The 13,040-nt window shown below is 44.0% G+C and overlaps 1 protein-coding gene across 1 annotated transcript in view; it reads left to right on the top strand.

The window, feature by feature from the left end:
- The first annotated feature begins 670 nt into the window (after positions 1–670).
- The window catches only part of ABHD12 (abhydrolase domain containing 12, lysophospholipase), a 37,804-nt gene continuing 25,434 nt past the window's right edge, over positions 671–13,040 (top strand). The window contains exon 1 of the mRNA XM_027742886.2: positions 671–901. Within this exon, the coding sequence (XP_027598687.1) occupies positions 744–901 (158 nt within the window). The 5' untranslated portion in view covers positions 671–743. The remainder of the gene's footprint in view (positions 902–13,040) is intronic.

The raw sequence follows: 13,040 nt of genomic DNA, 5'->3' as shown, positions 1-13,040 counted from the left end.
TAGGCATAAAGCAGATGAGGACGTGCTTTCCAATGTGGTATGATACCCCCCCACCTTTCTGCTCCGAAAGCTACAGAGCAAATGGGAGTTGGAAATCACATCTGCAAGTTTGATGCTGCTGCCTTCCGCTTCACAGAAAGTTTTAGAAGACAAAACAGTGGAAGGCGATGATCTCTGACAGTTCAGGGACCAAGGCTATGATTATCTGTGCCATCGCGGAGCTTCGTTCCTGCTCCCACTGCCGACCCTAACAACGGGGGCTACGGCTCGCTCTGCCTCGTTTCTCCGTGTCCAGGTGTGTACTGCCGCTTGACCCCGAGCCCTGGGCAGGGTCTCACAGCCCCTCCAGACCCCTGCGGACCAAGTGTGGGGAGATCTTCCATTAGCAAACGCAAGCTCCCGGTGCGAGCAGTGCCGCCCCGCCCCGAGCGGCCTCAGGGGCAGCGGGGCCCCGCCCCTGCCGACAACGAAATGGCGGCCGGCGCTTTTGCCCGCAGTAGAGATGGCGCCGCGCTCGCTCCGAGGTGCTGGCAGGCGAGCCCGCGCCGGAGGCGGGGATTGGCGGGGCCGCCGGTGGGGCGTGGCTCGGGGCGCGGCCGGAGGCGGGGATTGGCGGGGTCACCGGCGGGGCGGGGCGTGGCGCGGGGCGTGGCCGCAGGGCCAGGCTGGGCGCGCGGCGCGTGTGCGCGGCCCCGCTCCGCTCCCGCCGTCTCCGCCGCCCCGGCTGCCGCCCCCGCCCCGGCATGAGGAAACGCAACGAATCGGTCACGGTGGAGCATGAGCGCGCCGTCGCCGCCGCCGCTGCTGCTGTGCCCGGGCCCCTCGACAAGGGCTGTAGCCTAAGGCACAGCCTGCACCTGCCTGCCGCCGCCGCCGAGGGCATGAAGCGACCGCTGGGCAGGTGAGTGCCGCCGCCGCCGCCGCGATCCGTCCGCCGGGCTTTGTTATCCTCGCGTCACCGTCTGCCCGCTGCCGGCTGGCGCACCGGGAACCTGCCGGGGAGCGGGGCCGCAGCGGGGCTGTGTTTTGCGAAGAGAGTGGAAGGGCTACTGCCTCCCGCCTTCCTGGCCGAGGGGCCCTGCCTGGCGGACAGGTACATGGGCGATCAGGAGTCCCCCACCTCGGTCCGCCTTCCCTGACTGTCGTGTGCCAGGGGAGCAGGTGTCGGCCCCCCGATGCCTTCCAGTTCTCGGTGCAAAGAACCGATCAGAGAGTGGGGCGGCAGCGGGACCTGCGGACCCAGCCCTAGCCAGCAAAGGATGGAAGGGTTTAGTGTTCATACCCGAGCGCTGCTTCGTCCGGCCCCCTTCGGTACAGGCAGGCGTTTTCCTGAGAAAATAGCTAGCACTGAATCCTCTCCCATCAGAGAGCGTATGTGGAACAGCAGGGCCCTGCAGATAGGATGTCTGTGTTTTTGGAAGAAGCTGGTGGCTGTCAAAGTGATCTCTTTCCTATAAATGAGTCAGATTTAGAGGTCCGTAGGAAAAGCTTATATGGGTGACACCGTTAAAAAGAGTGGCTTTTTGCTAGCTGTGTTAACGTTTTAAACGTTTTATACGTATTTATGCTGGGAAAATGTTTGTGCACCTCTCTAAAAATTTTGTAACAATAGGTGGTTATCACCTGGAACCTTCATTGTGAAAGATTTTGGGGCGATGCAATACACCATGAAGACCGACTCACATTTGCAGAGGGCTCGTGAGGAAAAGACACAACCGTTTACTTTCACCTACACCCGTACAGTGCTGATCTTCGTGTTTTGAAAGTGTGAAGAATATGTAATGATCAAAATAGCTGTGTGGTTTTGATAGCTGAAGCCAAATTGCTGTGCTTCAGCAATATGACAGCCTGATTAAAAAAAAAAAAAGGCACTTATGGCTAGATTTCTAGAAAATAAGGCATTGTGGATATTTTTCTGGTAAATTTTCTGAGAATTTTTCTGTTCTCTTAGACAAAATTAATACTTGAAAAGAACTCTTTCCTGTTTGTGACATGGATATTTGTTGTGTTCAAAGTCAGAGACTTTAAAATGTGATTTCTTTTATTGGGTGATAGCTATTCAATTTTATGCCCTGGAGGTAAACCTTCGGGGTGCTGTCAGCACTCTGTTCATGTTATGACAAGCTTTTGGTAATTGAAAATGGTGCTGGGTTGATCTCAGTTTTCATGACTGTGCAATGGATCAGAGTGTGTCAGTGCTTTGCTTTTATAACATTAAAAAATTTAGCATATCTATTCCATTTGTCCAAGTGGATGATTTCTAGACCAGTGGCAATCAAATGATGGCTTGCTAACTTCTTCAGCATTCTGAATGACATTCAAGTACTTTTTACTCAAGTGGAAATGCTCTGTCAGTAAAGAGCATTGAGCAAGCCCTAAGAGAACGTAGCTCAGGCTGTCGGCTTGGTCTAATGGCAGGTGCCTTGTGGTTACCAGACACAGTGCAGCTGTATTGTGAAGGCCAAGCTAAAAGCGGGGAAAGTGCATCCTACCTGTGAAAAATTTTCTTGTATTTATTTCTCCATTTATGCATTTGAAAGTGGTCAACAGTCAAGTTCTCTTCATTTTTCTCCATGTTCAGCCTTTGATGCCTGTTTCAGAAATTCCTGCAGTCCTAAATGGGTTTTCATGGGTTTTGGCCTTTTTTTTTTTTTTATTATTCTTTCTGGGTCAGGTACTGTATTCCACACAAAAATGTTTCTCAAACTTGTGACATTGCAGGAAAACCTTATTTGTTTGAAACTTGCTTCTCCTTTTGCTTTTCCACATTTTTCTTTCATGCTGTCCTGTGTTGTCTCCCTTTCTTACTGACTTTCAGTGGCCTTTTTTGACTTCCTCACTGTGAGCCTTCAGAGAGTGGTTTGCAGGCAAGGTGTCTATGTCTGCCAATACCTTCCAGTTATGTTTTCTACAGGATGATAAATGCTCTGCTGGACTGTGAATCTGAGCATGTAGGAATGGGATGTCCAGGCAGAAGAAGGTATGATGCCCAGAGAGAAGGTTCTTGTCCAGAACAACCACCCTGAGTCAGGTCAGACAGCTTTCTAGTTCTGTATCCTACCTTTGGCAGCAGACTGCAGTGAGTGTTTAAGGAAGAACATGAGGAGAGTATGAATACAGCGGGACCTCCCTTGGGGGCTGTCCTGGCTGTGGTCACTTTTATGTGGCCAATGAGTTACTGTACAACCATACAACCATCTAGCTCCTCGTATTTTAATATGCAAAGTCATGCTGTTATTGCAGTGTTCCTTATACCGCTGGATATAAAAGTAGTGTTTGTTGTTACTTTCAGTGTGTTACATCAGTTTTACTCCCCAGCTTGCAGGAGCTGTAAGGAGGTGAAAACTCTGCTGTGAGGTTGCTGGGGTGGTGGAGGTGGCATAATATCTAGCAGACTCTTCTTAGCAGCATGCTCCTTGGTGAAATAGTTAAAATCAACACTTCTGGTGGCTGTGAATTCTATGTTAAAGGGGAATTGGGGCTGTCTGCATTTCATATTGCTGTTCTTTAGTCTCTGCAGACTTGGGAAAATAGCGCATATATTTGGCTTCAGCATGTGTGTTTCCATCTTTTATTTGTAAGTGATACAAACCACTGGTTAGAAAAGCAAACCAACCCCACAGTAGCATGGAGTGGCTGTGTAGTTTTGCAGCCAAGGGCTGATCATGTGGCAGATCCCCTGAGTTGGGAGCACAGGGGGCTGCAGAGGCAGCTTTGTCTGTAACTGCAGCAGTGACCACGGCTGTGGAGCAGCAGCAGAGCTAGGGTCTGCACTTTCCCAGTATGGCTCTTCCTGTTCACATCCAGCTTCTCAACAAAGGCTGAATAGCACCATAACTGTAAACGTAAGTGATGTTTACAGAATACACTATTGGTTTACCAGCAGCAGCAGCTTATTCTTGCAAAAGTATTTTTGAATTTTACCAGCACTGTGTTTGCCCCTCAGTTTCAGTTCGGTCATACCATCACAATGTGCTCATTCATCCAGGAGCTGAAACTCATTCTGAAGAGGTGGCTGTGCGTTGTGACTGGCAACGACTCTGTAACAGAAAGTGTGTGCGCGTGCGCTTCTAAGTGTAACAGAGATGGATATCTGATAAATAACATTTATGTGGCTTTGGCTGGTGCATACTGTAGTCAATGTGGCTTTTCTTAAGTGGTTTACAAAAAGAAAGGAAAAAATATAGGTATTTCCATTTTTCTTCCATAGATAGCAGTAAAATCTAATATGATGGTTACCTAAGCACTTTACTAGTAGTTCCTTTAAAAGTCTGTGAATGATTTTTTTTTTTTAAAGGAGCTGTTTTATCTGAAATTATTAAATGCAATAATGCAGCACTAAAGAAGCACCAGGCAGTGCCTGCTGTTCCTGCTATGTGTGTTTTATGTGGATGGCATTCCTCTAATATCTTTGTTATGAGGCATTTTCCAGGTGGCAGTGTTTAGGTGTTAGATGGTTATTAAGGTGTTTTGGGTACTTGCTGTGACTCATTTTTGTGGTTAGTGGCTGTGATGATCTGGGGAAATGTGTTTGAGCAGCTGTAGATATAGAAAACCTTTATGTGGGAACACAGAGAATAATGGAAATAAGTGAGCTTAGTATTGGCATCGATACCAAAGCAAATTCTTCTATCTCATTTCTGCTGAACTCTGATCCTGGTGATAAATGGTCACATGCATGTTACCCTTCATTTCTGTGACCTAGGCCTTATGTGATCCTCATTAATCCCAGTCAATAGTCAAACTATAGATCTGAAGTATGAATTTTGCCATTCCCTATTCTCCTACAAATGCTTGCTACAAATGTTAAAACTTGTTTCTGTCTCTCTCCATGCTGTGAAGAAGTGGAGCGCTGCAAATCTCATGTGTGTAAGCTATGTTACTTGATACTTCTGTCTTCTGCCTTGCTAGAGAAGCCTGCTGTCCCTCAGGCTCTCTTCAGTTATCCCTGCTACCTTTGCTTCTAGAGGCCTCATGTTGCTGGCACAGGCCCCTGCAAGATGTGTTTTTGGGACCCTTCTGCTGGCTGTCCAGCCTGTGTATCCCACAAGCTAGATACTTTTTGACTGACAGTACAATTTGGTGTAGTTTCAGTTACACCATAGTCACCCTTGTTCTTGTTTGTTGTGTGCAGCTTTCTCAGTGCTTTCTCTTGAAAGGCAGAAGGTTGCTTTTACAGTACTGTTTCCTGGGTATTTTATGAAAATACAGGAGATGCTGAAGACAAGAAGCTGCAGCATCATGCTTGTGTCTTTCCCTCTGATGCAGCTGAATTTTACTGGAACAGTGAGTTGTGCCCAGGCATGTCAAATGCAATGTGTGGTGACCCTTGGTGCCATCCTGCCCCAGCAGCCAAAGTGCTTCATGTTTTCCCATGTCTCTTTGGCTTTAACCAGCAGTATCTTTCCTCTGACAGAGAACTCAACCATCTCTGTTATGTGTCCCTGTGTCCCCCTGCCACCCCTGCCTTATATCTCTAGGCCTAACTTCCTTTTTCCTGATATTACTTTGTTTAGAAGCATTTGCATAGTCTTTTATGATTATTCCAGTCTGGTCATTGTAGCAGAGATGACAAATATTTGAATTGATGTCCTGCAAATTTTCATCAATATGTTTCTTAAGATTTTTCTTTTTCTTAAGTGAGTTTTGTGCTATTGTCTCTTTTGATTGCCATCTTCTGGTTGAACCAGTTACTTGTTAGTGCTCTCCAAGGAGGAAGGTGCTGCTTGTATAGAGGCATTTAATCAGTCATGCAGCTTTTTCACCAATTCCACATTCCTACTGGGTAACTTCAGCTATTTCAGTCATTCTGGGTGGTTGTTCTTGAGCAGAGTTCACAAAGGAGCTGTGAAAGTCACTTGCCTGTGCTTTCTTTCATAGTAACTACAGGTTGAATCACATCTCCTGTGGGTAATATATGTAAAAGCAGTTTGCTCTGTGTGGGGATTTTTTTTTAGTGTGTAGGGTGGTGGGATTTTATTTTGGTTTGGTTTGGTTTTTGTTTGGTTTTTTTTCTTATAGTTCTCTTGAAGAAGATGCACAGTAATATTTTGCTCAGATATGTCAAAGTGGGGTTGTGTAATTACTTCCACATGTATCTGTCTGCCTTTTTTTTTCTTTCTTGTTTATTCAAATAGTATCTCAGTAGCTGTGCATCCTGGTTTGTCTTGTGTGTTGTCAGCCATTTTGGCAGCTTATGGCTGAGCAAGTGTCTCTGAATTGCTCCCAGGTTATCAGTTTGGGGCAGTAGATGTTCATTCTCTGCATCATCTTCCCGGTTTATTCAGCCTTTGCAGACATTATAGTTCTCTAATTCTCTTTCCTTGTGCTCATCTTCTCCCCACTCTTTCTTAAAGACATATAATTCATTCAGCAAAAATAGTAATACTACCTGCAATGTGGGGAGTTATAAGTTTTTCTTTATTTTGGATTATTTTTTTAGGACTTATGGATTTGCGAAGTCACGTGTTGACATGTAGCAGTTCTGTGCCTCAGTGTCTTACTGTTAAAGCCTATCTTTTTTTTACCATTTTCATCACTGACTTTGGGGGTGAGGGTTTGGGTTAAACAGGCATGGTTTACTCTCTTAAGCATCTCTTGAAACTCCTAGCACCTGTTTGTATGATCTAAAATTTCTTTCCTTGGATCCAGTGTTCCCATGAGCCTCTCTAGATTTCCTGTAATAAAGCACAGCATTTTTTCTGCTTCATCTGATCTATATTATGTCTTCCAGTTTCTGACCAGTTTTCTCATGGAGAACTCTGCTCAAGCAGGCTTGTTGAGGCTGAAGACAGTTTGCCCTCTAGTTTTGAGGTGATCTCCTTGAACTCCTAATTTCATTGCGGTGCTGTATTTCTGACATCATGCTTGCCCCTGGGTTCAGTTTCTCTGCTTTGATGGCTTATGTCTGAATTAATAATAACTCTGGTGTTACTGACTGCTACTACTTTGTAATTCTGTAAAGTCCTTTTCTATTTAGGAGCTGTATGAATTGCAGACCTTTGCTTGTTTGAGTATATTAACCCCTGAGACCAACGGGACTTCCTAGTCACATCTGGAGTGAAGATGTCTGTGGAGACGAGGGTCTTCTCAGTGTTGCCACATTCTTTTCTGTCCTTTCTGCTTAAATGGCCACCTCCTTTTACGCTATAAATGACATGCGGTTGCTGAGCCAGGAGTCTAGTTCTCTGCAAATGCAGTCACACGTCATCGCAGTGAGAGTGTGGGTTTTCTCTAGGATGCAGTGTATATTCGTTTCTTTCTGGTGAAAACAACATTGTGGTGTTTTCATTAAAACTAATGAGTGGCATAATTTCCTCTCCAGAATCCACTTTTGCAGTATGTGCAAGAGGCCTGGAATACCCAAGCAGGACTTCCCTTGTAGATGAAGAGTACTGCCTGCTGAGTCCGGTATTCCTTTGAAAGGAACCTGCTTAGGAGGCTACAGCTAAGTTACTTAATCTTCCCAGGCCAGAAGGGCAGGTCAGATTATTTTGGTAATCATGCCAGGATGTGAAATTAGCAAATAGGCTTCTACAGCAATTCCCCTACAAAACCTTCATTTTGGAAACTCACTGTGTCGTGTTGTTGGTGTTACAGTAGTGGCCAGCTTCTGACATGAGGAGTGAGTTGACTGCAAGCAAGGGAAGATTCACTAAGGCTGTAATGTGAGACCAGTATGTTAATGTAGCTGTGACTGAATCAGTACCAGAAGAAGATTAAAAGAAAGTACTTCTGCTGTATTAAAAGGGTAACAGGAAACCTAGGGGACTTTAAAGGCATTAGCCTGAGGTGGAGTCTGTGCAGTTTAAATTGTACGAATTAATTTGAAATTCAGTGGAAGAAGATTTAGCAGCTAAATTTATACACTAATGAAAGTAGATCTGTCCTGTGGAAGGACAGTGTAAAATGTGACAGGTTTGTCAAGATTACAGCCTGATTGATGAAAGTATCAGTGGTAAAATTGTTTCACCAAAGCACTTGACTTTATCCTGTAGTTTATTATGGTGAAAGGGCTTGTGTTGCTAATGGAGAGCATGTTATCTCTATTGAAAATTGGCTCAATGGAGAGAGAAACAACTGGGGAGTTATTGTGGGATTGATGCTTAGGTTCAAGGATGTATAATTTCGTATATCAACCATCCCAAGGATGAGACAGTTACTGTTGGTAAAACTGAGAGGAGGAGGGGGTCAATGAGGGCTGATGAATAGGGCAGCCAGCAGTCTGAGGCAGCTGGTCAAATAGTGAAAAGGTCACCAGGACCCAGGTTAAATGTAGCTGGACATAAGGCAGGATGGTGGAGGAGAGGATAGGGGTTGTAACTGTGGGACAGGAATGGTGGCAAAGGTTTAAGCTGTTCTAGGTAAGTCACCTCTGCAAGCTGTCGTGTCAGTGAGTATCCCCTACCCAAGCAGTACGGCTGCCATCTAGGCTGTGCACTTTTGTTTTGCTGGTATGCATCTCTCTCTCTCAAAGCAGTTAAGTGTTGGTGAAACAGTGCAACACTTAGCTTCAGAAATCAGCCTCGTTCTTATTGAAGGCAATTTAGACGTGCAAGCAAAATCTCCTAATTTTAGACTCTATTAAGTGCCTTGATCATTCACTGAGCTAACAGGAATCATGACTGTTTGTTTTTCAAATCAAAGTGTTTATTTAACCCAGATTTATTTCAACATTGTAACTCTTACTGAGTAGTAGATCTATAGAAAAGATTGTTAGACTAGAAAATTGACTTCTGAAACACAAACACTTGAAAATATTTGAGATAAGTCCCAGGACTGCTCTCTCCTTATTCAAAAGAATCTATCAAAACACAGAAAGAGAATTTTAGGTATCAAAAGAGGAAAACCCCAGCATCAAAGTTCCTTCTGAATCTAGCAAATAGCTAAAGCAAAACCTTCTAGTGGATGGCATGTTGAATCGAGTAGTGTAAGTAGTTCAGTCCTTCTGGATTTTATTTAAAAAATAAGAAGAAAAATCTTCCCCGCCAGTTGACTAGCCAGTTTAATTTTTTTTTTTTTTAATAACTCCCATGTCTGGATGCTGAATGGCCTTAAGCAGAGATAACAGAATACAGAATTGTTCTTTTAATATCTCTTAAGTCTGGAGTTTTTGCTTTATATCATGGTTGGGAAGAGATAGTGGTGTTCGGTTACCTCCCTCTTGTGTTTTAGTATGGGTGATGTGTGAACAGTGAGAACTGCTGCTCTTTCTCAGTCTCTGAAAAGAAGAACCGATGTGTAGGCCAAAATGTGGGCCTACAGTATGCTTCTGGTACATCAGGCATAGAAGGGTAGCTAGGATTTTAAATATTCTTTCCTGTAGCACCTGTGCTGTTCTTCTGAACACGAATAGTTATATTGAAATCAAATTTGTACCCACTTAAAATGGTTGTTAATTCCTCTTGCAAAAGAGATTAGTGTTGAATAATAAGGGAAATGAGGTTTTGTGGAGCCTCATCTCCCTTGCTACTAAAGGTGTGCAGAACACCTTTCACTTCAGGTGAAGTCCTTTCAGCATAACTGAAAAAATACCCTCTTGAAAGGGTACTCTTCAGTGGGATTGTGCAAGCTCAGAGAACAGAAAATGCATTTACCTTGTCTAGAGCCTGGTTTCCCTTCCCCTGACAGTAAAGCTTCCCCTGGGGTGACTTTTCTGAGACAGAGGAGCCTACACAAATGGGGATGATGTAACTGGAGCTTTGGAATCAGGGCCTCCAGGTTGCAGCATCCTTGCTCCTGGAGCAAAGTATGTTTAAGGTGCTTAAGAATTGAGTAGATTTTAAGACTTCCTTGGCATCCTCAGGAAGGGAAGCCTGGCACTGTTTTCTCTGTTAAAACAGTCCTATCTCACTTTTTGTAGAGTTTTGGTTTGTTTCAGAGCAGCTTGAGGAAGCAAGAATAAAGCTGACGATACCAGTTTTATATTGCTGAATATGAAAACTCTGAATTGGACACAATCATTGGAAATAGCCCATTCTCTTGTTCTTGCAAATCCAGCAGAAATGCAGTGACTAACCTTTTCTTTCAGTGTCCCATAGCTTTGTGCTGTCCCTTGTAAAGCATTGTTTTCCTCTTTTGACTGAGTAGGGACCGCATTTCATGTCAAACTTTGTGACAGGCTGATGTACAGTCCTGGAAAATGTTTCGTTTCCCTGCAGTTAAGTAAAAACTCTAACACCTGCTTTTTGCCTTTTTGGAGTACGTGTTTTATGGCTTGACTCTTCAAGGTTTGTAGTATTAGCAAAGGCTTTGGTTTTAATTGTCATTAATTTTTTAAGCCTTTGTTATTTTGGAGTTCTTTCCTGAACAAAGTGATAGCTAAAGCTGGAATCCCAGAATAAATCACAGATGAATGCAGAAACAGATTAATCTGCCTGACTGTATGCAAAATAACCCCATGCTCAAGGTATGTCAGAGGCTGACAGTGGTTATTGTATCCGTTCATACATCTGTTCTTTAAGCACGACTGTTGCTTTATGGCCATACTCTGTTTGTTAAGGCTCCCTTTTTAAACGGGTCACAATTACAGGGGGCACTGTGACTGCCAACTGAACATAACTGTGCTGAGCTAACAGTCAGCATATATAATGTTTTGGCATTGTTTAATGTTCTTGTTTGCTTGTATGCTTCTAACAGAGAACTGTTGGGCTATTGTAATCAAAATGTATTGCTAACGATGTGTTCTGAATCTAAAAGGTGGCAGTATCGCTGCTAACACAAGAGCATTCTTTTTCTTCAGGCTTCCGAGAAGGAATGGCTTCTGATCTCTGCCAGCAAAAGTAGAGCTTTCTCAGCTGGAAAGTATAAGATGGCCATTTTCATATATTTAAAAGGAAAAAGGTCTACAATACACAAACGAGTCAGATGGTTTAGATGAAAGCCAGAGCCAGAGAGCCTGCTAGTATTGACAGTTCTGAAGCTGTGTGGCTGGTGGCTGACTCACAAAAACTGTTGGTGTGAAAAGATTTCACGTTCACAGAGTTGTGCAGCTTGGAAATACGGACCTGTTCATACACGTGTATCCACAAGAACAAAGGCTGACTCTGGATTCTTCTTGTTGCTGCAAGGTTAACACATGCATGCAAATCTGTCAGATTTACAGCATGTTAAGAAGTTGTAAGTGGTGGTAAGGGAACTGGCTCTGCCATACTGTGTGATGCCTCAATTATGGTATGCATTCAGCAGGCAAGTAGCTTTACTTCAAATGTGAGTTAGGAACTGTGGTGGAGTATTACATGTCTGGACTAGTTCTGCTCTTGAACCTTTGCTTGTGCACCTTCATACTGTTCCTCATGAAGGCAAGTGTGGTAGAAAGAAATGAGCTGTATCACTTCAATAAAAATCAGACTTGTCTGGTCTCAAGCTTTTGTTTTGCACTTCCGGTGCTGTTTCAGTCTTTTGGTGTTTATGTTCTGGTTTTTCCTCTTTCGTTTGCAGACAGCTTCGCACTCCCTGGCTCATGGAGTAGTGAGAGGGCTGTGCCTTTAATATAAACCAGCTGTCAGCTGTGAAATGAGTGGAAAACTTAAAAATTTGGTAAACACTGTGGAGGGAGTGTACTTGCACCACAGTAGTATCTAATGCCAAGCTCGACTAAAATCTAGTGTGGGTGACTTCAGATTTGATTAGTGTCAGCAGTATTGCTGGAGAAAGTATGTTCTTAGAATTTAAACATGCAGTTCATACTGGAAGGGTTCTGGCACAAACTAGGCGGCTGTTGCAGAAGATACGATCAAGAAAAGTCAGCAACCTTAAAACCCTAATCCCCAAGCCTGCCCTTCTGTCTCAAAAGTCAATTGTTCAGTTGCCTAGGGGTTAATTATTCATTGTTTGCTACATACTTAAAATAACGGTAGCATCTGCTCCTTTCTTTTTAAAATGCAGCTTTCAGGTTAATCTTGTCACACATGATTCACACTAATGCTAATACCGTTTTATCCAAGCATTGAGAAGTAACAGTAGTTGCTGCTTAGGCCTTGCTGCAAGTGTACATTTTAAATAAATCGATGCTGTGTTGCCAAATGTTCAGCCCATTCTTGTCTCCTGGTCCGTGACACGTATGTAGATTTCACGCAACTGGAATGTAAGTTATCAAGACTAATGTTCCAAGCTCCTGTCCTTCAAAGGAATTGCCAATGCTTACAGTTATTTAATCAGACAGATGACTTTATTACTGCCCTTTGGGGTAGTCAGCTTAGTTGATGGTTCTGTAGAGGAGAGCCCAAGCATTAGGAAGGTATGGGGTGCTTGATGGGGAAAAAGTTAGATGTCCCTGTCCTGTGGGGTGTGTAAATGCTTGTGTGAGCCTTTCCCTACCTTGTTTCACTTGCTCTGCTTTTTGCAGTGTTTCATTGACAAAGGCCCATACATTACCTGCAGGCTGCTCCATTATTTCTGCTCATTAATGCTGTACGCTGACTTGCCTTTCCCTCACTTTATGGGCTTAATTTTTTTTCTTTTCCTGCTGTGCTCTGAGTCCTGGCATGACCTTCACTGGCATTTCATTGCTATCGACTGACTGATCTGCAGTGCCTTCCACTTACTCTGAATGCTGATGCCACATTTCCCCCACTTGATGCACCACGGTCTTGATTCTTGCAGGTCCTACCCAAGATCTTTCCCTCTTCTGCAATCTGAAATGTGGTTATGAAGGTCTCAAAGCTGAAGCTTGATGGCCTCTCCTAAAAAACTCGATTAGTTGAGATGCCTTCCTTTACTTTGCTCTCTCTCTCGGAGACAGACCTGAGTTCTTGCAGATGACTGGCTAGATGGCTTCCTTCTTGCTGTCTATTGTTTTAAGTTAATGGTTAATCCCTTGATATTAATCAGAAGGAGGCAGAGAAGCAGTCTGTGAGAGTCTGGGCTGTAAGAGAGCAACTAGGTAATGAAGTGGTAGACTGTGGGGGAATTTGGGAGCTTAAAGTTTCAAACCTCATCTGTATTCAGACAGTTGGAACAATACTGCCTGAAACTCTTACCCCAGCCAAAAGGAGATGCTTTGTAGGCAACAGTGTGTTTTGGGGCTAAAATGAAGCCTC

The sequence above is a fragment of the Pipra filicauda genome, unplaced genomic scaffold, assembly GCF_003945595.2.
Source record: "Pipra filicauda isolate LSUMZ 115617 unplaced genomic scaffold, ASM394559v2 scaffold419_size605101_pilon, whole genome shotgun sequence".
Lineage (NCBI taxonomy): Eukaryota > Metazoa > Chordata > Aves > Passeriformes > Pipridae > Pipra > Pipra filicauda.
This window is presented reverse-complemented; position numbering and strand designations above follow the sequence as displayed.